Source organism: Microcaecilia unicolor, chromosome 4 (genome assembly GCF_901765095.1).
Source record: "Microcaecilia unicolor chromosome 4, aMicUni1.1, whole genome shotgun sequence".
Taxonomy (NCBI): Eukaryota; Metazoa; Chordata; class Amphibia; order Gymnophiona; family Siphonopidae; genus Microcaecilia; species Microcaecilia unicolor.
The window spans coordinates 152,133,374-152,156,845 of NC_044034.1; the positions used below are offsets into that span (position 1 = coordinate 152,133,374).

Sequence of the window (23,472 nt, forward strand, 5' to 3'; positions counted from 1 at the left end):
CTCACACACAGTCACTCATGAATTTCTGTATATGTCAGACTGTCCAATCCCTTTGTTAGGCCGGGACCTGCTGTCCAAGCTTAGGGCCCAAATTTCCTTTGACTCTGATGGCCAGACTTCAGTCTCCTTTCGGCCCCCGATATCCAGCCCTAAGGGCATATTGAGTTTCTGCTGCCCCCTTGAAGAAGAATGGCGGCTGCATCAGTCGCATGGCCAAGTTGACCTATCCCTGGCCGACAGCTTCCAGGTCAATGGGGTATGGGCAGAAGATAATCCCCCAGGGTTGGCCCGAAATATTCCTCCTGTTCATGTAGATTTACTTCCAAGTGCCCGGCCAATCCATCTTCGCCAATACCCAATTCCCCGAAAGGCTCTGGAAGGGATTCAAGCACATCTGAATCGTCTGTTATCCCATGGAATTATTCGACCTTGCCAGTCTCCATGGAATACGCCACTGTTGCCAGTCCAGAAGCCAGGGACTGAGGACTACCGGCCAGTCCAAGACTTACGAGTGGTCAACAAATCCACTATTTCATTACACCCTGTAGTGCCTAATCCATATGTCCTGTTGGGATTGATACCTTCTGGAGCTACCCATTTCACGACACTGGACCTAAAAGATGCCTTCTTTTGTATTCGGGTGGCCCCCGCCAGTCAACTGCTTTTTGCCTTTCAATGGGAAAACCCAGTAACAGGAAGGAAGCTTCAGTATACATGGACCCGCCTGCCACAGGGGTTCAAGAACTCCCCCACCATTTTTGGGACTGCCCTAGGACAAGACCTTAAGACCTTTAAATCTGAGCCTTCCAAGCGAGTTTTACTCCAGTATGTAGATGACCTCCTGATTGCAGCAGTGACCCAGGAAGAGTGTTTCGAGGCTACCAGAGAATTGCTGGAGTTACTCTTGGATGCAGGTTATAAGGTCTCACGCTCGAAGGCCCAACTTTGTCAGTCAGAAGTGAAGTATCTGGGCTTCTGCATCTCCCAGGGAAGTTGGAGATTGGATGTCAGTAGGAAGCAAGCAGTTGCTGCAATTCCCCAACCCAAGTCCAGAAGGGAAGTTAGGGAATTTCTGGGAGCAGCCGGATTCTGCAGAATTTGGATTCCGAATTTTGCACTGATGGCGAAACCCCTTTACCAGGCCACAAAGGGGGGTGAAAAGGAACCATTTGAATGGGGACCTACTGCTCAACAATCCTTCATTGCCATAAAGAAAGCCCTACTCCAAGCCCCTGCGTTAGGCCTTCCTGATGTGGAGAAACCTTTCTCACTGTATGTCCACGAGCGACAGGGGGTTGCTCTGGGGGTGCTGACCCAGATGATGGGATCCTGGCAGAGGCCTGTTGCATACCTGTCTAAACAGCTGGATGGAGTGGCTAAAGGATGGCCAGCCTGCATGAGGGCCATTGCAGCAACAGCCTTACTGGTCCAGGAAGCTGATAAGTTGACCTTGGGGCAAGAACTGGTTGTTAAAGTCCCCCACGCAGTTCTCACCCTCATGGAGTACAAGGGCAACCACTGGTTTACAAATAGCCGCATGGTTAAGTACCAAGCCAGTTTATGTGAGAATCCACGGATACACCTGGAAACAGTGGCTACATTCAATCCCGCCACTCTTTTGCCAGCATCTGAGGGACCACCGGATCATGACTGTATCCAGACCATGGATGAAGTGTACTCCAGTCGACCAGATCTCAAAGATGTTCCTTGGAGGGATCCAGATGTAATTTATTTCACAGATGGAAGCAGTTACGTGGAGAACTCCAAGCGATTGGCAGGCTATGCTGTGGTGACAGAGGACAAGGTGATAGAAGCAAGGGCCTTGCCCCAAGGAACTTCAGCCCAGAAAGCAGAACTTGTGGCCCTCATACGAGCTCTGGAGCTAGCAGCAGGACTGGTGACCAACATTTATACTGATTCCAAGTATGCCTTCACAACCCTACATGCTCATGGAGCTTTGTATAAGGAAAAGGGACTCATAAATGCCGCAGGCCAACCTGTTAAGTATGGACCTGAAATACTTCAGTTGCTAGAGGCCGTTTGGGCACCTAAGAAGGTAGCTGTCATTCACTGCAGGGGACACCAAAGGATAGATACTCCAGTGGCCCGAGGGAACCGCCATGCTGATCAGGTGGCCAAGGAAGCTGCTCGAGGACCCCCAGCAAGTACTGTGACTCCCCTGTTCCAAATTCGACTGCAAGAATGGACGCCTATGTACACCCAAACGGAAGAGAAATGGGCTCAAGAGGAAGGTGCAGTAAGGAGACCTGATGGCTGGTTACATCTCCCTGATACCAGAGTTCTGGTGCCACGCCACCTAGCTTGGCCTGTAGTGTCTCAAGCTCATGACTTGTCACACTTAGGGAAAACAGCACTAGCCCGCCTACTCAGTCGAGTAGTGGTCTTGGAAGGATTGGATAGTCTGGTTGCCACTGCCTCTGCCCGATGTACTCTCTGTGCCCAGAATAATGCTCGTCAGGGGCCCCGTATTCCACCAGGAGTTCAGTCTAGAGGACTAACACCCTTTGAGTCCCTAGTCATAGACTTCACAGAAATGCCCAGGAGCGATAGGCTCCGATACCTCTTGGTCATGGTCTGTACTTTCTCTGGGTGGGTGGAAGCATATCCTACAGTTACTGAGAAAGCCACAGAAGTAGCTCGAGCCCTCCTTAGGGATGTCATCCCCAGGTATGGACTGCCCCTTGCCATAGGTTCAGATAATGGTCCCGCATTTGTTGAAGCCACACTTCAGGCCCTGTCCCGCGCATTGCGCATTACCTGGAAATTGCATTGTGCCTACCGTCCCCAGAGTTCAGGGCAGGTTGAGCGGGCAAACAGAACCTTGAAAAATAGCCTAGCAAAGATTTGTCAGGAAACCCAACTGAAATGGCCACAGGCACTGCCACTAGCCCTCTTCCGCCTCCGATGCACCCCAACTAAAGGAACAGCCCTCTCTCCCTTTGAAATTGTGTATGGGAAGCCCCCAGCCATTTTGCAGGGAATTAAGGGAGACATAGGGACTTTAGGGTCTGCCCAGGTGCAGGAGCAGGTAGCCCTCTTGGGCAGGATAATTTCTGAGCTTCAGTCTTATGTGAGAGAAATAAACCCTGTCCCCTTCCAGGCTCAGGTACATTCCTTCCTGCCAGGGGATAGAGTTTGGGTGAAAGACTGGAGGCTCCAGCCTTTGGGGCCCCGATGGAAAGGACCTTTTACTGTTTTGCTTTCTACCCCTACAGCTGTGAAGGTCGCAGGGATAACTCCATGGGTCCATTGGTCTCGAATCAAGTCTGCTGACCAGACTGAGCCCAGCACGGATCAGACGGAGCCTTAACAGTGGAGAGCAGAAAGTGATCCAGCGGAGCCATTGAAGTTGCGCTTGACCCGAACCAAAGAATCTACTAGCTGAAAAGAAGGGTCAACTGCATACTGCAGGAGCTGCTGAACTTCGGCTTCATACTGAGACTCTTTCTTGCCTGATTCTGGCTTTCTTGGAATTTGAGAGCTTGATCCTTGTCAGTTGAGGTTTTATCCCAACTGGTATAAGAACTCAAAGACTGAGAACATTATATTAGAGTAATCTGTGACTAGCACAGACTGTTGGAATATTATTGCTTAATTAGTTTGCTGTATTTGTTTTAGATTAGGAAGAAAGAAAATGTTAGTAGTTTGGGTGCTTTTGTTGTTTTCTACTCCTTGCCTCCTTGTTCCTAATACCCCAACTCGCTCCAACCTTTGGTTACACTCTGTTCAGGAACTAATTAGCCAGGCAAAGATTACTTCCCCTTGTATTGTGTGTTCCCAATTTTCTCCTTATACCACAGATGTCCCAGCTGTTCCTGTCCCTGTGCCGCTTACAGCTCTTATACCTCCCTACTTTTCGAGTTCAGGCCCTTGGAGCCAGGATTATACTTGGTGGTCCTTTTATAATGCTACTTCCCCCTCTGAATCTTCTCTAAGGCCAGTCTTTACGTCTCCCTATCCAGCTTCTGGAGTGTTTTGTTTAACAAGAAACATCTCAACTGTTCTTCCCATTCCCTGTAACTATACTAATGTTCTCCCAGAGAAGGGGGAATCTGTGTGGGTAGTTTCTCCAGGTACTCCTATGTGCCCTACTACCGTACCTGTAGATTATGACCCAGGTGATTATCTGGCTCCTAACCGTACTACTGAGAAGACTATAGTGTCCCGGCTTATTTTCTACTTTCATAAGTCCCCGGGGTATGAAAGGTTTATAACAATTGAGCAGCTTGTCACAATTGGGGATTGGCACCTATGGTGTGCAAAGTCTCCATTTCATCTTCGTTCCCCCTGGGATAGGGGCTCGCATTATGGGCATCCTAAGCACCTTGTCCATCCTGTGCCAACATTTATTGGGAACTTTCCTCACCCTCTCCTTGGTCATTACTGGCTCTGTGATAATGTCCTCCACATGATTCGTCCCCCCACGTATGAGTTTTGTGTATTGGTAACCTTGAATTATTTTCCTAAAGTTATTCCTCTCCTCAAGCCACCATCCCCGCACCGCTCTAAGCGAGAGGCTTTGTCCTTACCCTCTTCCGTTGCCACAGAGGATGAGGCGATTGAATTAGCCCTCCAATACATCAACTCTACTTATCCTCTGACTAAAAAGAGACTTGTAGCCCTTTCTGCCACGGCCTGGATTCCAATTGGGGGCCCGGTAGCGGGTATTACTGAACTAGGCATGGCTACCCGGAGACTTCAGTCCCTACACCATGTTTTAGTTCATGAGCTGAACGTGGTAGTCAATGCATTGCAGGATCAAATTAATGAATTAAGTATAGTTTCTCGGTATAACCGTATGGGTCTTGACTACCTCTTTGCAGCCCAGGGTGGCCTCTGCACAGTGCTAAATTCTTCAGAGTGCTGTACCATTGTCATAAATAGGACGCATGTAGTTAGGCAAGCCATGGATAAAGTCCTACAGTTGGCTAGCCTTAATGTGGAGGATTACCGAGGAGGATTAGACCTTACCTCCTGGTGGTGGTCATTGACCTCATGGATACGTCCCTTGTTCATTTCCCTAATAGTCTTAGTTTTAGCAGGGTTGTTGTTTTGTTTCCTAGCCTCATGTGCTTCGGCAGTATGCCGTCGGACCTTAACAAGTAGGGTAATGGTGATTCACAAGCCTATTCCTAGAAGTTATGCCCCAGGAGGAGGGATGGAGTTGGCATCACTATAATCCCCAGAGTTTGAGTTGTGAGACTTATCTCTGCATAAGCTGATTTTAGTCTCAAAGGGGGGAATGAGGCAGCCATGGGCAAAGAAATTGTTAATTCTGTTTTAACTCTTCAGTTCTGTAAAGTAAAGTGATGGAGGAATGCCATATGGTTTAGATTATTTAGAAGTTTAACGTTTGGGTTAGAAAGGTCAGAGAGAGAAACTTTCTTTGACCCTTGTGAGTGATGGATGGTTAAGGCTAGTTCATAGATATTATTTTACCACAGCTGGAGGCCATTAAATCTTGAGGGGATCAGCAAAGCAAGGCATATTGTAGGTAAAAGGATTAGTTTAAAATGCTAGTTAGAAGGGAACAGGTTAGATATAGATATTCTAGATATTATAGATACCATTATAAATATTTAGATTGTGCCTTATAAGGAATTTTGATTTCTGCTTATTTTAGAATATGTTTTATTCTGTGTAATTAATAAGTTTTGTTTCTGTGTAGAATATCTGTTCAACTCAGTGTTACTTTACAAGTAAGACTGCAGTTGAAAAGGTCATCATCTGGTTTGAATTATCCACAGTCCTAGCTAGTTCAATGTATGAAGCTAATAGGTGAAAGAGGTCAGAAAAAGTCAACTTACTTCCTTGATGGATTATAGCAAAATGTAGGACTGTATGCCATTAAGCAAGACTGGCCCCTTAGCCCCTAAATGAACCTAAGTTAGTATGAAGTTGATTGGGAAATTGATTATGTGAATAATAATAAAATGCAAGAGTTCTGGTGCCCAATTGTCTAGCGTGAGAGGCCCCAGGTCATAGGTCAGTTAGGAAATGTCTGGAACCTATGTAATTGATATTTTGGAAATATATGTATAGAGATGATTGGTTCAGACAGGGTAATTAATCTATTCTTTACCATCTGGAAAGTAAGGGGGGCTAGGAGGGGGTTAGAACTGTATATAACTGGGAGCAGAGGCAGCTTACGTTGGTACAGTCAGAAGAAGGAGCTGAGAAGGAGAGAAGAGAACTGAAGAGGACAGACAGAAGCCACAAAGACACAGAGAGCTGAGAAAGAGAAGAAGAGACTTAATGCTGATGTCCTACTTTGTTTGCTGGCAAATAAAGAAGATTTCTCTCTCATTCTGGTTTGTGCTGTTTGACTCCTGAAGTACCACAGATTCTGCTAACACTAGTGGTAATTCCTGCAACAACGGCACAGACCGTAGAAGTCTGCCCAGCACTAGCCCCGCCTCCCAACCACCATATATATTCTGTGGAAGTGATTATTTTATCTTTTTTCACTCTCTAATTGATTGGATACATTGTTAAAATATTTGCAATACATTGAAGACTAGCATACCGCAGGTTACCACATTTAGTGGGATATCCTTATAGCCCAAAAGCAAGACACTACACCTGAGAAATGACAGTAATGTTCCATGATAAACCAAGCCCCAAAATCTGGCATTTCTATCAAACTATTTTTATATTACACTTAACTCCTACAAGTGGCATCTACCAGGAACCACACTGGTGTAGAAATGGCTACAAGGGTGCACTGTGTTCCATCACCCAAGGACTCTTTGTAAGGACACACGGCTGTGGGATCAGAGGTCTCCAGGACCATGGGACAACAGACAGGATGAGTAGCTCTAAGAGCTTCAGGGTAACAAAGGGGCAGCAAAGCACTTGAACATTTCACAGGATGTTTTGTTTGGGCTCGGGAGAAGAGTAAGTGTGAATGGGCCAAGCAGGAGGGCTGATAGTGCGAGCCAGGGACAGGGGTATTGATATCACTACACTGCAAATGTTTTCTGGGTGTCAGTTGTTTACACTTTAAGGGCCCTGTTTACAAAGGTTTTTACAACATGATAAAAATTAGCGCACGCTAACCGCGTGGAGAGGCATAATCGAATAGGGCGCCCAGGTTTTCATGAGGGCGTCCTCGCAGGATGGCTCCGCGAAGGGGTAGGGAAATCCATATTATCGAAACAAGATGGGCGTCCATCTTTTGTTTCAATAATACGGTCGGGGATGCCCAAATCTCAACATTTAGGTCGACCTTAGAGACGGTCGACCTAAATGTTGAGATGGTCAACCTTAGAAATGATCGTCCTGGTTTTCGGCGATAATGGAAACAGAGGATGCCCATCTCAAAAACAACCAAATCCAAGCCCTTTGGTCGTGGGAGGAGCCAGAATTCGTAGTGCACTGGTCTCCTCTCACATGCCAGGACACCAACCGGACACCCTAGGGAGCATTGCAGTGGACTTCACAAATTGCTCCCAGGTGCATAACTCCCTTACCTTGGGTGCTGAGCCCCCCAAAACCCACTCCCCACAACTGTACACCACTACCATAGCCCTAAGGGGTGAAGGGGGGCACCTACAGGTGGGTACAATGGGATTCGGGTGGGTTTTGGAGGGCTCACATTTACCACCAAAAGTATAACAGGTGGGGGGGATGGGCCTGGGTCCGCCTGAGTGACTTGCACTGCACCCACTAAAACTGCTCCAGGGACCTACATACTGCTGTCATGGAGCTGGGTATGACATTTGAGACTGGCATAGAGGCTGGCAAAAAAAAAAAATTACAATTTTTTTTTTAGGGTGGGAGGGGGTTGATGACCACTGGGGGAGTAAGGGGAGGTCATCCCCGATTCCCTCCGGTGGTCATCTGGTCAGTTCGGGCACCGTTTTTAAGGCTTGGTGGCAAGAAAAAATGGACCAAAAAGTCGGCCAAATGTTCGTCAGGGACGCCCTTCTTTTTTCAATTATCAGCCAAGGACGCCCATCATGCCCCAGTCCCACCTTCGCTACGGTGCTGACACGCCCCCCGTGAACTTTGGTCATCCCCATGACAGAAAGCAGTTGAGGATGCCCAAAATCGGCTTTCAATTATGCCGATTTGGGCGACCCTGAGAGAAGGTCGCCCATCTCCCGATTTGTGTCGGAAGATGGGCGCCCTTCTCTTTCGAAAATAAGCCTGATAGACACCCATAGGAATATTATGGGCATCTACACGGTTAGTGCCCGCTAAAAATGCTAACACGCCTTTAGTGCAGCTTATTAAACAGGGCCCTAAGTTAGGAAGATAAGCAACCATTTTATAACAAATGTTCATAACTAGTTTTGCCAATCGTACATTTTCAGAAGTTTGACAAGAAGAGGCTGAGTGAATAATAATAAAAAAAAAGTAGACAAAACTTTGGATGTTCTTTGGACACTTTGAACCTCCAACAGTAGTTTTGGAGAAGGTTATGCTCTCGGATGACAGTTCTATAAGTGCACACCTCCTGTTCCCTGATATGGCGCAGAGAGAGCCTTTTCTATAACAGCTGGGCACCCAGATTTCATTATAGTAGTGGTTCCCAAACCTGGTCCTGGAGGCACCCCAGCCAGTCAGGTTTTCAGGATATCCATAATGAATATTCATGAGAGAGATCTGCATGCACTGCCTCCACTGAATGCAAATCTCTTTCATGAATATTCATTTTGGATATCCTGAAAACTTGACTGGCTGGGGTGCCTCCAGGACCAAGTTTGGGAACCACTGCATTATAGAATACTAGCTTTCCCCAGCATCAGTGCGCCTTCATTTAGGAATAGAGCTGGCCAAGTGCGCTTAAATGCGGCAAGGGCACATGTGGCTTATAGCATGTGTTACTGGAAAACATACCCATGCTCCACCCCCTTGCATTTGTGTGCCATTATAGAGCTTAGGACGCTATCACATGTAAGTACTATTTTTGGCACACATACTCATGGCAAAGGAATTCCTAAATGCAGGCACCTAGTTAAAGAATCGCCCTTTTGGCACCTAGATTAATTGGGCAGAAGGCGTCTATTTTGGTCTCTTAGGCACCTATGTGTCTTTATAAAATACTAGCACAAATTGTTGTAGGTGCAGACATTATGCCCCTTGGGAGCCGGTATAAATGTTGGTGCCTAAAGTATGCTTGATCATGTATATTTTATAACATATGCAAGTAATAGAAGTGATTATTAAGGTGTATTAAGGGAGTAACATATGATATCTGCCTCTTAACATACATTAAATGGTAAAAGTTATGCATTATTTTATAGCAACACATAATGTAAGCCACCATGGGCTGCATAATAATGAGATGTAAAGCACGTAAAGCATCTCATTATTAAGCAAATCAAATAATGCAACTTGTGTTGAACACTGTAAGGTATTTGTGGAAAAATAATACCAGCTTTATTTTTCTTGACCAATGAGAACTGGGCAGCTAACACACGGCTTTATGCTTCCAGCAAAATCTTAAAGGGGCCGGAACTGTAGGTACAGCTGCCCTCCCCTCCCATCCCCGTAGATACTTTTCCAAATCTTAGTGCGAGGCCTACCCCTCCTGAAGACTACTCAGTAGGCTCTCTATCCTCCACTTCCCCCCCCCCCCCCAAAGAATCCCTGGTGGTCCAGTGGAATAGGGTAAGAGCAGTCCCCATCGTTCCTACCCCTTGTGGCTTCGGGTTCAAAATGATACCCACAGCCCCTAATGGTAGTACTGCAAGATGACCGCTAAGGGTAGTAGGTGTCATTTTAAATCTGGAGCCACAAGGGGTGAGAGCAACTGAGGATGGTTCCTACTCCAAACCAGTGGACCACCAGGAATTAATACTAGTAGATGTAGGGAGAGCTTCCTTGAGGGTGGGAGACCTACAATGGGAGTTCCTTGGACTAAGATTTGGAAAGGTGCCTGCTGGTAAGAAAGAGGTGCCATTATTTCTACAGCTCTGACCCCTTTAAGATGTTGCTTGGGAGCACTGGGCTGCATGAATAATGAACCTTTTGGTGTTAACCCAAGCTGCATTATACGATTTGCTTAATAACAGGGTGCTTTGCATGCATGTTGTGAGAAGGAAGAGGCTGTCCTACCCTGGTTAGGCCCCTAGAGGGCGCTGTTCCCCTAAAATGTCCAGGGAGAAGGGCTGGGTGAGTCACTAAAGGGAGCCAGTAAGGGGTGTATAGCAGGAGATCGCTAGGACCGAGGAGAGTCCTGGGGATAGAAACAGGTGCAGCAGGTTATGGGCTGGGTCCTGTTTGGCCATTAAGCACTTAATACCCCACCTGAGTGGGGGGGAAGAGGAGAGCTAGCAGCTAAAGAAGAGAGCTGGTCGCTGAAGCAGGAGGATCCCCATGAGAAGTACTGGCTGAGCCCTTTGGACTGGTGGTGAACTGTGTGCAAAGCAAGGAAGCTGGCTGGGGTAAGAAGGCCCTAGAGTGTCAGGTATAAGAACTGTGGGTTACAAGGAAGGACTGGGTGTCCAGATTACAAGGAAGGACTGGGTGTCCATGTTACAAGGAAGGACTGTGTGTCCAGGTGCTTAAGCTGGAAGATTGAACTGAGTAGGAAGAAATGTTTAAGCTGGAAGAACTGTTTAAGCTTGTAAAAGTGTTTTAAGCTGGAAGAGGTGTGCCCCAGGAAGCGGGAATAAAAGATTTGTATGAGAAATATCCTGTTGATGAGACCTGACTATGTTTGCCTTTTTGAGAACCAGGTCACCCCGAGTAGAAAGGGGTAGTAGAGTAATTTGCATAAAATCTGCATACTGAGAACCAGCTCACCCTGACTAAAAGAGGGACCTGGGATCCTGAGGTGGGAGCTTCATCTTCACAATAGCCTCATCATTTTCACAATGTGTATGTTTTTCATCGCATTATTATGTAGCCCACATTGGGAGGATGAAGGGATGCTACTCTTTATAAAGTTCTGGCTCCTTTAAGGTTATCAATAGAAATCAAACAAAATAAAACATGGAAAAGAAAATAAGATGATACCTTTTTTATTGGACATAATACATTTTTTGATTAGCTTTCGAAGGTTGCCCTTCTTCGTCAGATCGGAAATAAGCAAATTTGGTAGCAGATAGTATATATAAGAGAAACATCAAAGCATTACTTTGACAGTCTGACAGAATGGGAGGGTGGGGGTATGCATGGGGACATCAAAGCATTTCATTGATATTCTAACAGGATGGGTGTTGGTAGGTGAGAGGAGGGTAACAAACAGAGAAATAAACAGAGAAATACAACTTTATGGTTTATAATGGGTTAGAAAACCCATATCCTTATTAAGTCCTGTCTGTTGGGTGTTAAAATATTCAATCATTCTTATTTCAAAGGTCTTACGTTCCTGTATTGTTTTTAAATTACCTTTCAGTATTCTTACTGTGAAATCACTGGTGCATTATTTTGTTTGATTTCTATTGATAACCTTTAAGAGTGGACTAACACGGCTACCACACCTCTCTACTTAAGATGGCTCCTTTAAGAAAGGTTGCCCAGGCTGTGCGTTAATGTTCCAATGCACATAGAGATCAGAAAAACACAGCTTGCAAACAAAATAAAACTCTTTTCCGGCCTTCGATACTATACGTCTCCTCTCACTATCATCCCGTACATCCCAGTCCCCTAACATCAATATGAGTAAGTACAAGGGCGATCCCTTCCCACCTTGTTGAAATTATAAATAAAGGATTAAAACAAAAAACTAGATCGCAAGTTGCTTTATTCATTTACTGACTTGCAGTATTCAGATGGCACAGGTTGGTGACTCTCATGAGAAATTAAGCTGCGATAAAATGCCATGTTACCACAGTTCAGCAATTTCCCCCCTAAATCGCAGCTCTGTCCACATTTTGCCCAAACTCCACCATTAAGCATGTCTATTGTACAAATAGGTGCAGCTTGCACCACATTTATTTAATACATTTATACCCCACATTTTCCTGCTAGTTGCAGGCTCAATGTGGCTTACACAAAACTGTAGGGAAGGCTACAGTACAGAAAAGTACAATTAAACAGTGTAAAAGTAAGATAGTAAACATATAGGCATCATTTAAACAACAATATGTAAAAGATAATATAAGATAATTAGTGTCCATGAATCTTGTTGAAACCAGGAGTTAATCAGATTATGTTGAACCTGGAGAATAAGCCTTCTTGAACAGGACGGACTTCAATCATTTTCTAAAATTTAGGTAGTTCTCAGTTGATTTTACTGATTTGTTTTAAGACATGTATTTTCAGACATGATTTGATTTTATAAGAGCATGGAAATCAGCGTTTTACAGTAATAAAATTGCCTCTTTGGTGAATATAATCATTGTCTCTTGATGTGAAAGTGTGGGCTCAGATTAATTCCCCAACTAAGGGGCCCTTTTACAAAGGCGCATTAAGGGCCTACGTGCATGCAGCACACGTCAAATCAGCATTATCACCCGGCTAGTGCGTGCGCTTCGTGGTAATTCCAAGTTTGGAACACACCAAAAACCCACGGTAGAAAATAATTTTCTATTTTCTACCATGGGGGCGTTCCCAGCGGTAATCGGGTTGGCGCACACTGGATGGTGACTACGCGAGTAACATGCGAGCCCTTACTGCTAAGTCAATGGGTGGCGTTAAGGGCTCAGGCCATAAAAAGATGCGTGCCGGTTTTAATTTTGCCACACATCCATTTCCTGGCACAAAACCCCCCTTTTTTTCAGACATGACGGAGAAATGGTCCAGCGCGCGTCCAAAACATGCACCCACACTACCGCAGGCCACTTTTGGCGCGCCTTTGTAAAACAGCTCCTAAATTTCAGGGTCATGCATTCAATTACACTTTATGAGCAAAATGCTTTAAGGACACCATAAGAAGCTCAAGCGCATCTTACCTTGCAGCATCAAAGCTGTCATAGGAACCAACCGTATAATGTCGGAACAGTTTCTTGGTTCTGTCTGTGCGCGTTTCTGTGCAAAGATGAAAGACAAAAGACATTTTACAATAGCTTGATACTCTTAAAGGACACAGCCACTGGTCTTGGCAAATCTATCATGAAACCATTTTTATTTCATGGGTGTTTTCTGAAAATTGCTGTCCCGGTTCTGAAGGAAAAGGAAAAACACAAGTAGTATAATTTCCCCATTATCAATGTGGGCTACTGGTAAGGTGGGTTATATTAGCACAGAGTCTCACTGCATAAAATGAGGCCTTGGGGTAAAACAGCTCAATTTAACAGTAGCCCACGTTGAAACTTCCCTCCTAAATTTCTCCCTTCTATAGGATCTAAACTGTATTACAACAGCCATGCTCCCTATACAATAGGAAGCCAACATCTCACAAAATAAGTATCCAACTTTTTTTTTTTTTTTTTGCTAAAGTAAACACTTATTCATTTTTCTCATTTACATTTCATTTCAGCTTGTGGGTGCTGACACACTAAAATGTGTTAAAAACTCACTACTCAGATTACAAGTTTTACTTCTCCCTCTCCATTAAGGAGGGCACCGGTGACATCTTCCATGTTATACCTCATCCTTTCCTACAGCCACACTGGTTGTGGAGGATGGGGAGACTCAATATTCTAACTGTCCACAGACATTTTTTATCCTTATCTTCTAGTTTGTTCTGGGATAATAATGGGTCAGAGGTCATACATTTGATATACTGCCTTTTTTTGGCACAACCAAAGCAGTTTACTTGTTATATACAGATCCTTTCTCTGTCCCTATCGGGCTCACAAATAAGTTTTGTACCTAGGGCAATGGAGGATTAATGGGCCGATGATCTGAAGCAAACGCAGGCGCTAGAGGCTGTTAGCGCCATACTAGTGCCTACATTTCCTACCACCCCATGATCAGAGCCCCCGATGTTCTGAAACAATGTGCTCGCAGGCTTTGAATGCAACTAGCATGCAAATGCATGCAAAACAGGGCTCTTAACACAAGTAGCATGCAAATACATGCAAAACTTATTCATCCACAATGATCAATGACCAGCATGCCAAAGACTGACTCGCTAGCCACGGCAAACCCTATGCCAGCTCGGAGCTGGTGTTAGGGTTTGCAGACCATTGGGGAAGAATGGTAAGTTTTGTCCATCATGCATTTGAATGCAAGCAGGCCCCCATTCCCCCCCAATGTAGCAGCCACTCGCAGGAACCCTGACCAGACTCCCCCACGACAGGGGACTGGAGGTCCAGCGGACTTCCGATCCCCCCGACACAGCCCCAGCATCCCTCAGGTATCCCTGGTGGCCCAGTGGGCTGTGGGTCAATCCCCCACCTACCTTCAGCTGGAGGAGAGAGGTGGTTTCCCTCCTCTTCCATCGGTGCCGCCTGGAAAATAGTGGGGCTTCACACCATATAATGGAGAACTCCCATATATGGTGTGAAGCCCCGCCCAGCGAACCCCAGGATGCACTAGGCAGGGCTGGACGCCGCCATTTTCCAGGCAGCACCAATGGAAGAGGAGGGAGGCCACCTCCCTCCCCAACTGAAGGTAGGGGGTGGGGAAGGGAAGCTACACCACTAGGTGGGGGGGGATTGACCGCAGTCCACTGGTCCACCAGGGACATCTGAGGGACGCTAAGAGGGGCATAATCGAACGCGAACGCCCATCTCCATGGGCGTCTATTTCCGAGAACGGGTACGTGAAGGGGCGGGACAAACCGTATTTTCTCCGATAATACAGTTTCTGCCAGCCAAATGCATCGGATTTGTGCGGATTTGAGCTGGGCAGTATCATTTTTCAGCGATAATGGAAACCAAAGGCGCCCAGCTCAAAAATGACCAAATCCAAGGCATTGGGTTGTGAGAGGGGCCAGGATTCATAGTGCACTGGTCCCCCCTGACATGCCAGGACACCTAACAATTAAAAAAAACAAAGCAAACTACCTCTGAAGTCCATAGCTCCCTTCCCTTGGGTGCTGAGCCCCCCAAAACCCACTCCACACAACTCTACACCATTACCATAGAACTTATGGCTGAAGGGGGGCACCTAGATGTGGGTACAGTGGGTTTTAGGGGCGGTTTGGAGGGCTCCCATTTACCACCACAAGTGTAACAGGTGGGGGGGGGGCCTGGGTCCACCTGCCTGAAGTCCACTGCACCCACTAACAACTGCTTCAGGGACCTGCATACTGCTGTGATGGAGCTGGGTATGACATTTGAAGCTGGCATACAGGCTGGAAAAAAAAAGTTTTTAAAGTTGTTTTTTTGGGGGGGTGGGAGGGGTTAGTGACCACTGGGGAGTCAGGGGTGGTCATCCCTGATTCCCTCTGGTGGTCATCTGGTCATTTAGTTTGTGAAAAAAAAGGTACAAAAAAAGTGACCCAAATTCGCGCTAAAAACGCCTTTCTTTTTTCAATTATCAGCCGAGGACGCCCATCTCTCCTCGGCCGATAAACATGCCCCAGTCCTGCCTTCACCACGCCTCCGACATGCCCCCGTCAACTTTGGCCATTTCCTCGACAGATTGCAGTTGAAGATGCCGAAAATCGGCTTTCAATTATACCGATTTGGACGCCCACGGGAGAAAAACGCCCGTTTCCCGATTTGGGTCAAAATATGGGCGTCTTTCTCTTTCGAAAATAAGCTGGTAAGTGGGATAAGAGGGCTGGAGACCCCCCAGATTTCTAGCCTCTCCTGAACTTCTGTTGGTGGGGTCAGAGGGATCGGAAGTCCGCCAGACCACCAGCCCCCATTTCACTTGGGTCGGGATGGGGGTAGTTGGGGGTCTGGTGGTCCCATGGACCTCCAGCCCCTGTGTTTGACAGGTCTTTTGACAGCCCAGACCTGTCAAAGAAGTGCATGAGATTTGTCAAGTGTGGGAGGATTCCTTCCACACTTCTACCCCATGATCAGAGAGAATTGCATACTTAAATTTGCATGCAATTATCTATGATCATAGGGGCAGTAAAGCCCCGCGCTGTTCCAGCACTATTTTTAGAGCGCTGTTTGGAACAGAGCAGGGCTTTTGATCATCTGCCCATAAATGACTTGCCCAGAGGCACAAGTCACCACATTGGGAACCAATCTGATTCCCCTGGTTTTCAGTCCACTGTGCAAGCCATTAGGCTACTATTCCACAATCAAAATTAGACTTTTAAATGCAAACTCCATCCGAATCCCACCCTCAGGGAAAGCCTCTTCTCATTCTGCATTTAATTTTACCTACATCCAGTTTTCTTAAAGCCCATTTCTGGGAGTAAAGCACTGTTTCATTCAAAGACATGGCTTAGAAAATCACCCTTCCTGAAATGATGCATCAATATTTCGCATCTTCCATAATAGATGTCTGTATTGAGTTCACTCAAAGGATAATTTCACTACAGTGTGGTAAGGTTTTAATGTGGAAATCAGGCGTTATTATTGGTAAATGTTGGTGTCCACGTTAAAACCTTACCACACTGTAGTGAATTATCCTTAGTGAATCAGCCTAATTTGCAGAAGCCTTGGCACACCAACTGCCGCAAAGTCCTTGAAGAGTGCAAGACCGTGATCCATCCTAGACAGAACGTGCAGGCTCTGAACTGTACTTGAAATCTAGTATGGTAGGTTAACGCCCAAGACCAATGGTAAAAGGCACTGGTGTTTTATTACTAGCTGCTGCACAACTGATGTAGCAAAACAAATTTTTAAAAAAAAACTAACACATCAAAGAGTCATACAACATTCAATTAAACTGCACATGAAAATATTTAGACCATTTCATTCTTAGCGTGTATATGTTTTTGCATTAGGAGGTTTTACAGTTTATATGATTAATTTGTATAACAGGCTTAACTGACATGGCGTCCTTTTACTAACTGCCCAAAATTACCACACAGTGAAGGTAATTTTATATAGGGAAAGGGCAGTTTAAGGTGCTGTTTTATAAAGATACACTGGCATCTATATATCACACTAGTAGCAGAAATCGTATCTACATTGCAAATGCAGATATCTACACTTGATCGAGAGCAGGCCTAGATTAAAGAAAATGGTAGTGTATTTTATCATTTTTTGTAATCATGAATACTATGATCTGCCAACGCTCCGCCAAAACTCCAAACTTATGCCCACCTACCAACAAAGTAAGCACCATCATATCAACACATGTACTTTTACACCAGTCTCAATTTCATAACAGGTCATTATCCATCAGATTTTATATATTGTGCCTAAATTTCCGTGCCCAACTTTGTGCATGCACTGGAGATGCGTGCACAAGCAAATTCAGTAATGAGCTCAGAAACATCAATAATTGGGTACCAACCAATAACTGATGTTAATTGGGAGTCTTAAAAATCTATGCACACATCTCACTGTGCACTATTCTATAAAACACGACACTTAACTTCAATTACGCATATCTGAAAAGGGGACATGGCTAGAAGCGGGTCAGGGGTGTTCCAAAAAGTTATGTGGAGGATTTACAAGTTGTGCGAGGATTTACAGAATTTACCCAAAAAGGTTAGGTGCTGGAACCTCACCAAACGCTATTCCGGTGGTTCCCAAACCTGGACCCGGAGGTACCCCAGCCAGTCGGGTTTTCAGGGCATCCACGTGAATATTCATGAGAGAGATTTGCATGTACTACATCCACTGCATGCAAATCTCTCATGAATATTCATTGTGGATATCCTGAAAACCTGACTGGCTAGGGTTCCTCCAGGATCAGGTTTGGGAATCACTGTGCTGTTCTATAAAGGGCACGCCCCCTTTATACAATAGCACTTAATTTTGTGGCAATGAATTCCCTCCTATATCTGCAAAAATGATTATATAAAATTACACCAGTAAGTACAAAGTGTCTGGGCATTCCGAAAAGTTGCACCGTAGTTATAGAATACTGCCTCAGTGCACTTAATTTAAAACACCTGCATTTTCAGCAGACATAAGTCTGGCACCTAACGTTAGTGTGTGGGAATCAACACTAAGCACTATTCTATAAAGGGTGTGTGTCAATTTTTTAGGTGCTTGTTTTTCAGCACCATTCATAGAATTTCCTTGAAAACCTTTATGACATGGTAAGTACATCTGTACATAGCATGGATGCACTTACTGCCTTTTGTTTAGTAAGTGGTAGGGGCATTCGCTCTATCTGCATCAGCAACCAGGCAAAGCAAGGTATCATGTGCGCAGTTCATGCCCATTACCTACTCGTATTCTGCTCCATAAGCGGGCATGTTGTTAGCACATGCTGACATCATATCTCCCTGTTTGAGCCCCGCCTCTCTGACTCAGCAGGTGCAATTCTACCCACTCTAAGGTGGCTCATTCTTGGTCTCAGTGAGGGAGTGATCCTATGGGAATCCGGCCATGTACCTGCCACTCCCTCGCAGTATTATTAAGTTAAAGAGTGGAAAGTATATTTTCTATGAGCCAAAACAACTGCAAAATTTTCTTCAGCACAGAAATCCTATTAGATTTTTATTTATTAGGATTTATTTACTGCCTTTTTGAAGGAATTCACTCAAGGTGGTGTAAGTAAGAATAGATCAAACATGAGCAATAGGCAATTACCGCAGTAAAAATATTCAAACAGCAATACAAAGTATGGCACAGTATACCTAATAATGTCAGCAAAATACGTAATAGAACATTATAGTTGATAGTGAAGGGTAAGGCAAAGTTGTAACATATAGATGGGTAAGAAAGTAGGACGAATTAGAAAGTAAGGTGACTGATTTGAAGAAAATTGCGCATGAGGTCAGAGAGATAGTTAAATATTATCTCCGCTAGATTAGGAGTGGATAAACATGTCCTGCTGCAGTATGTGCAGCCCGTGTCCCTCCTTATGTGTGTGAGTGAAATTGATATCTAATGTTACTTTCTCTTCTTATGGGGTCTAGAGGTTGGCACGTATTGTATTATCCATGGTCTGTTCATATTCTTTTTTCCATTTTTTGTGTTTATGTTAGGTTGAGCTGTATGGCTTAGCTTTCCTTTTTCTTTTCTGCCCCCTTATGGAGGTCTTTTATAATTTGTAAATCGGGTCTTTTTTTTTTTTATTTAAGCCCATTGTAATTTCTTGGTGCAAGAGTAAATTTTAGTTATATATTTTAAAAAGCTGCAATAATTTTTTTTTAAAAACTGTTTTTTAAACACGTTTTGTATAAATGCTTTCTTATGAAATTACCATCCCACCCACCATAACAGCACACCAAACCATCAAACAACTGGTACTCAGGCTAATTTCTTTTCTTTTTGATAGTGTCTGACAATTTTTATTAACCTCATTTTATACTATTAGAAACAATTACACAGCAAAAATGTTATCTTCATGCAACACTGCTCAGTTGTGAGATGACAGAATGACAGCAAACAGAAGGCAGGTGACCTGTAGCCAAGAACGCCTTAAACAACATTTGGTTGTATCACACTGCACCTCCTGCTCTCTCTCAGCTTTTTACATCATCATTTGCTTACAATGAGGGATGCTTCCCATTTCATTTCACCTCGCCTTTCTCCTAGTCCCTGTTATCACCAGTACAATCCTGTCACACAGACCAACTGCTATAGGCATTTCTTTTGGCCAACATAATGAAATGAAATGCTCCTTAGAGATCTGGGTGTGATACTAATTATTTGCCAAAGCAACACATTACCAGAGGCCATAACCAACGGTGACTGCTATGCTACCAATATTGCTCACAGAAAACCAGCTTCCAAATATCTCAACAAATCAACATGATCTGCTTGTCTGAAGAACCATTAATAACAGTGCTACAAGTTCAGATGATCTTAATCCTGCTCAGTCAGGGTTCTAGACCAGACTGTTCTCACAGTTAGATGATATCAGAAGGGTGTTAGATTGAGGAGAATCAGGGTTATTGTTTCTCTTTGATCTACCTGTTGCCTTCAGTAAGACTAATTACTATATTTTGTTGAAGAAAATGCTGCAAAGGGAATCTCTGATCCAGGGCCACCGAGAGACTGAGACGGGCCTGGGGCCGGCGCCACCCCCCCCCCCCCCAATCCCTACCACTGTCGCCTCCCTCTCCTGCTCCCAGGTCGCCAACGCTGCAGTCTCCAGTCTCATCTGCCCGCCCTCGGCTCCATCGATAACCACCCTCCGTCCACCACCATGACGGGGCTCCTTGCATTCAAATCGGCAGCCCCTCACCTCTGTGTGAAAGCGACAGATTTATTTATTTATTTATTTATTACTACATTTGTACCCCGCACTTTCCTACTCAAAGCAGGTTCAATGTGGCTTACATAGTAACAAGGATTACAGAGTATTGAAGAGGAAAAATAAGTTGAGTAATATCAGAATAATAAAAAGAAATAGGTAGGTAGAGCTGGGCAAGGGTGAAGGGAGTAGGAGAGGTATGAGCAAGGGTAGGTGAGCATTGGAGGAGGGGTAGATGAGGCAGCATTTTCTTCAACAAAACATAGTAATTAGTCTTACTGAAGGCAACAGGTAGATCAAAGAGAAACAATTACCCTGATTCTCCTCAATCTAACACCTCACTTTGGGTCTTCCCTCATTGTGTCCCGCCCTCATCACTTCCTGTTTCTGCGAGGGCGGGGCAAAGTGAAGGAGGGCCCGAAGAGAGGTGATCTGCCGCCTTCACACGGAGGTGAGGTGCAGCTGATTTGAATGCAGGGGGCACTGTCATGGTGGCGGATGGAGGGGGGCTATCAACGGAGCCGAGGGCGGGCAGGTGATACTGGTGACTGCAGCACTGGCGGCCTGGGAGCAGGAGAAGGAGAGAGACCCCGGCACCGGGCACGGGGAATTTTGCCCCCCCTCTTGGAGGCCCTGCTCTGATCTCACAGAAAGATCTTTTATGGAGATGGTTGGAAAAAAATGTTTGGAGGCTTTGGATTTCCAGTGTGGTGCTCCACAAGTATCACCTTTGTCCCCAATACCACTTAACATTTATATCCATTCATTAGGTGAAATTATTAAATTTGTATCCATTTATATAACCAAACATCTGCGTTTTGTAGTGTTTAAGCCTTTTTAAATGAGAGTTTGAGAGACCTGAATAAACCAGATTACCACAGTCTAATCTTGATATCAACAAGGCATAGATGAGGGTATGGAAAGCTCTCTCATGACTTACACATTAGCAAGGCAGTTGTTTAACAGGGCTCCCACAATTACGCATCACTTGAGCGTGTACATGTATAAAATACGGTAATTTTCACGGGCAAGTGTACACTTACACACTCAAGTGGCAGCATAACAGTGTTGTTCTGTAAGGGCAAGCTACCTGGCATAGGACTAGATTCTATATATAGTGCCTGAAAAATCTGCGTCAAAAATATTTCCACCTAGGTGTATTCTTTAACCCAAGCCTAAATTTAGGCATGATTTACAGAATATGCCTAGCAGCCATGCCTGCGCCTAAATCTAAGCACATCCATTAATGCCAAGTAAAATTTGGTGTAAATGGAGCAGGTGTATTCTATAACCATGTGTGTAGATTTTCAGAATGCCCACAGTCCACCCATTATACGTCCATGCCCTCTTTTTTTTTGCAGCGTGCCATTAGAATTTACGTACACCACTTTACAGAACATTGTGTGTGTAAATTCCAATTGATGCCAATTAGTATCAATAATTGCTTGCTAAGTGGCAATTACTGGCAATGATTGGCTTAAGTAATTAAAGGGCAAACATAAACCCAGAATATGACCGGATTTGTGCGTGCAATTTTGGTTGAGCCATGTAGAATCTGGGGGATAGTGTGAAAATTGAAAGGAGCATTCACAAGGGCAGAACATGGAAAGGACATAGAAGGGGTAGTCATTTACTTGTACAACTTACATAATAGAGTAAGTTGCGCATGCTGTAGGCCATATTTGGATGCCCATAGTTACACCAACACCTAAATATAAGGAGTGCCAACACCGGGTTAGGGTAATAGTCTATAATGGAATCTGGGTGGTCAGATGCCGCCTATAGAACGGGCTCTCACTGTATGTCACTGGCACACCTAAAAGAGGGGGCTCACTTATAGAATTAAAATAATTTTATAAGTAAGTTTTATAAAGACTAGGAGGCACACACTTGCCTTTATATAATAGTAGCATAAGTGGCAAAAATCACACCTACACTGCAAGCATGGATATTTACATCTGCTTTTATGTTTTAATACATAGGTAGATCAGCATATATGCCTGCCACTGCACTCTGCTCAAACTTCATTCATGTACATGCCTACCAGCAAATTATGCACCATCATATCAAAGCACATATTTTATGGCATTTAGGGTTTTTTTGTTTTTTTTTTTTGTATCACAAGCTACAATGACTTTACCTAAATGATCCCTCAGGGGGCTATTTTAATCCCAGAGCACCAATGTGAAATGTCTAGAATGGGCCCTCTATTTTATAAACACTATCTACCTTCATAAAATAGTCTCACACAATGACCCTCAATTGTGCAAAATTTCTGTCCAGGATGTAAATGTCGCGTGCACTCTATGTATGTATATTTATTTATCTATTTATTTGTTACAATTTATTTACTGCCTTTTTGAAGGAATTCACTCAAGGCAGTGTACAGTAAGAATAAATCAAACATGAGCAACAGACAATTACAGCAGTAAAAATATTCAAGCAATACAAAGTATGGCATAGTATACTACTACTACTTACCATGTCAATGCAATACATAATAGAACGTTTTAATTGACAGTATAGGGCATAAGCAAACATAGAATATAAAGGGCCCTATTTACTAAGCCGTGATGTAGGTGCACTAAAAATTAGTGCATGCCAATGATAGTGACACCCATTAAATTCCTATGGATGTCTCTAGCGTTATTTTTAGCACATGCTATAAAATGCACATCTTCAAATATTTTAGATATGTAAAAGTGTTAGAAAATAAGGTGACTAATTTACAGAAAGTTGCACATGAGGTCAGAGATACGATTAACATATAGATAGGTAAGAGAGTAAGAGGAGTAAGAAAATAAGGTGACTAAATTTCAAAAGAAATTTGCACATGAGGTCAGAGAAATGGTTAAATATTATCTCAGCTAGGGTAGGAATGGATAAACACGTCCTGCTGCAGTATGTACAGCCCGTGTCACTCCCTGTGTGTGTGAGTGAGACTAGCAAGTCAGTTACTTCTTCCATTAAAGGCCTGGTTGAAAAGCCAAGCTTTAACCTGCTTCCTGAAGTGGCGATATTCTTGTGTTAAGTGAAGCCTTTCTGGCAGTTCATTCCAGAGTGTGGGGACAACTTCGGAGAAGGCTCGCTTGTATATGTTTATTTTACAAAATAACTAAGGTACATCACCATTTCATGACAGCTGCATCCAGATGGCATAAAATGACAGGTCCTCTTCTTGGCACTTGTGTTCATACTTGTGTATATTCCCACATGACTTCATATGAACCTGTTTCTGCTTGTAAAAAATGTTCTTTCACATGGAAAAATTTCTCCCTATGAAAACTCTTTCTGATCTTTAATTAGGTAGCAAAGCGCTAAGGAAAAAACATCAAAATTGCTTAAGGTAACAACCCCCTGAGTTTGCTTTTAAAATTT

At 44.2% G+C, this 23,472-nt stretch overlaps 1 protein-coding gene across 1 annotated transcript in view; it reads right to left on the bottom strand.

Moving 5' to 3' along the window:
* The window catches only part of SHANK2 (SH3 and multiple ankyrin repeat domains 2), an 846,275-nt gene that overhangs the window by 361,730 nt on the left and 461,073 nt on the right, over nt 1-23,472 (bottom strand). The window contains 1 exon segment of the mRNA XM_030200750.1: nt 12,870-12,945. Coding sequence (XP_030056610.1) covers nt 12,870-12,945 — 76 coding nt within the window.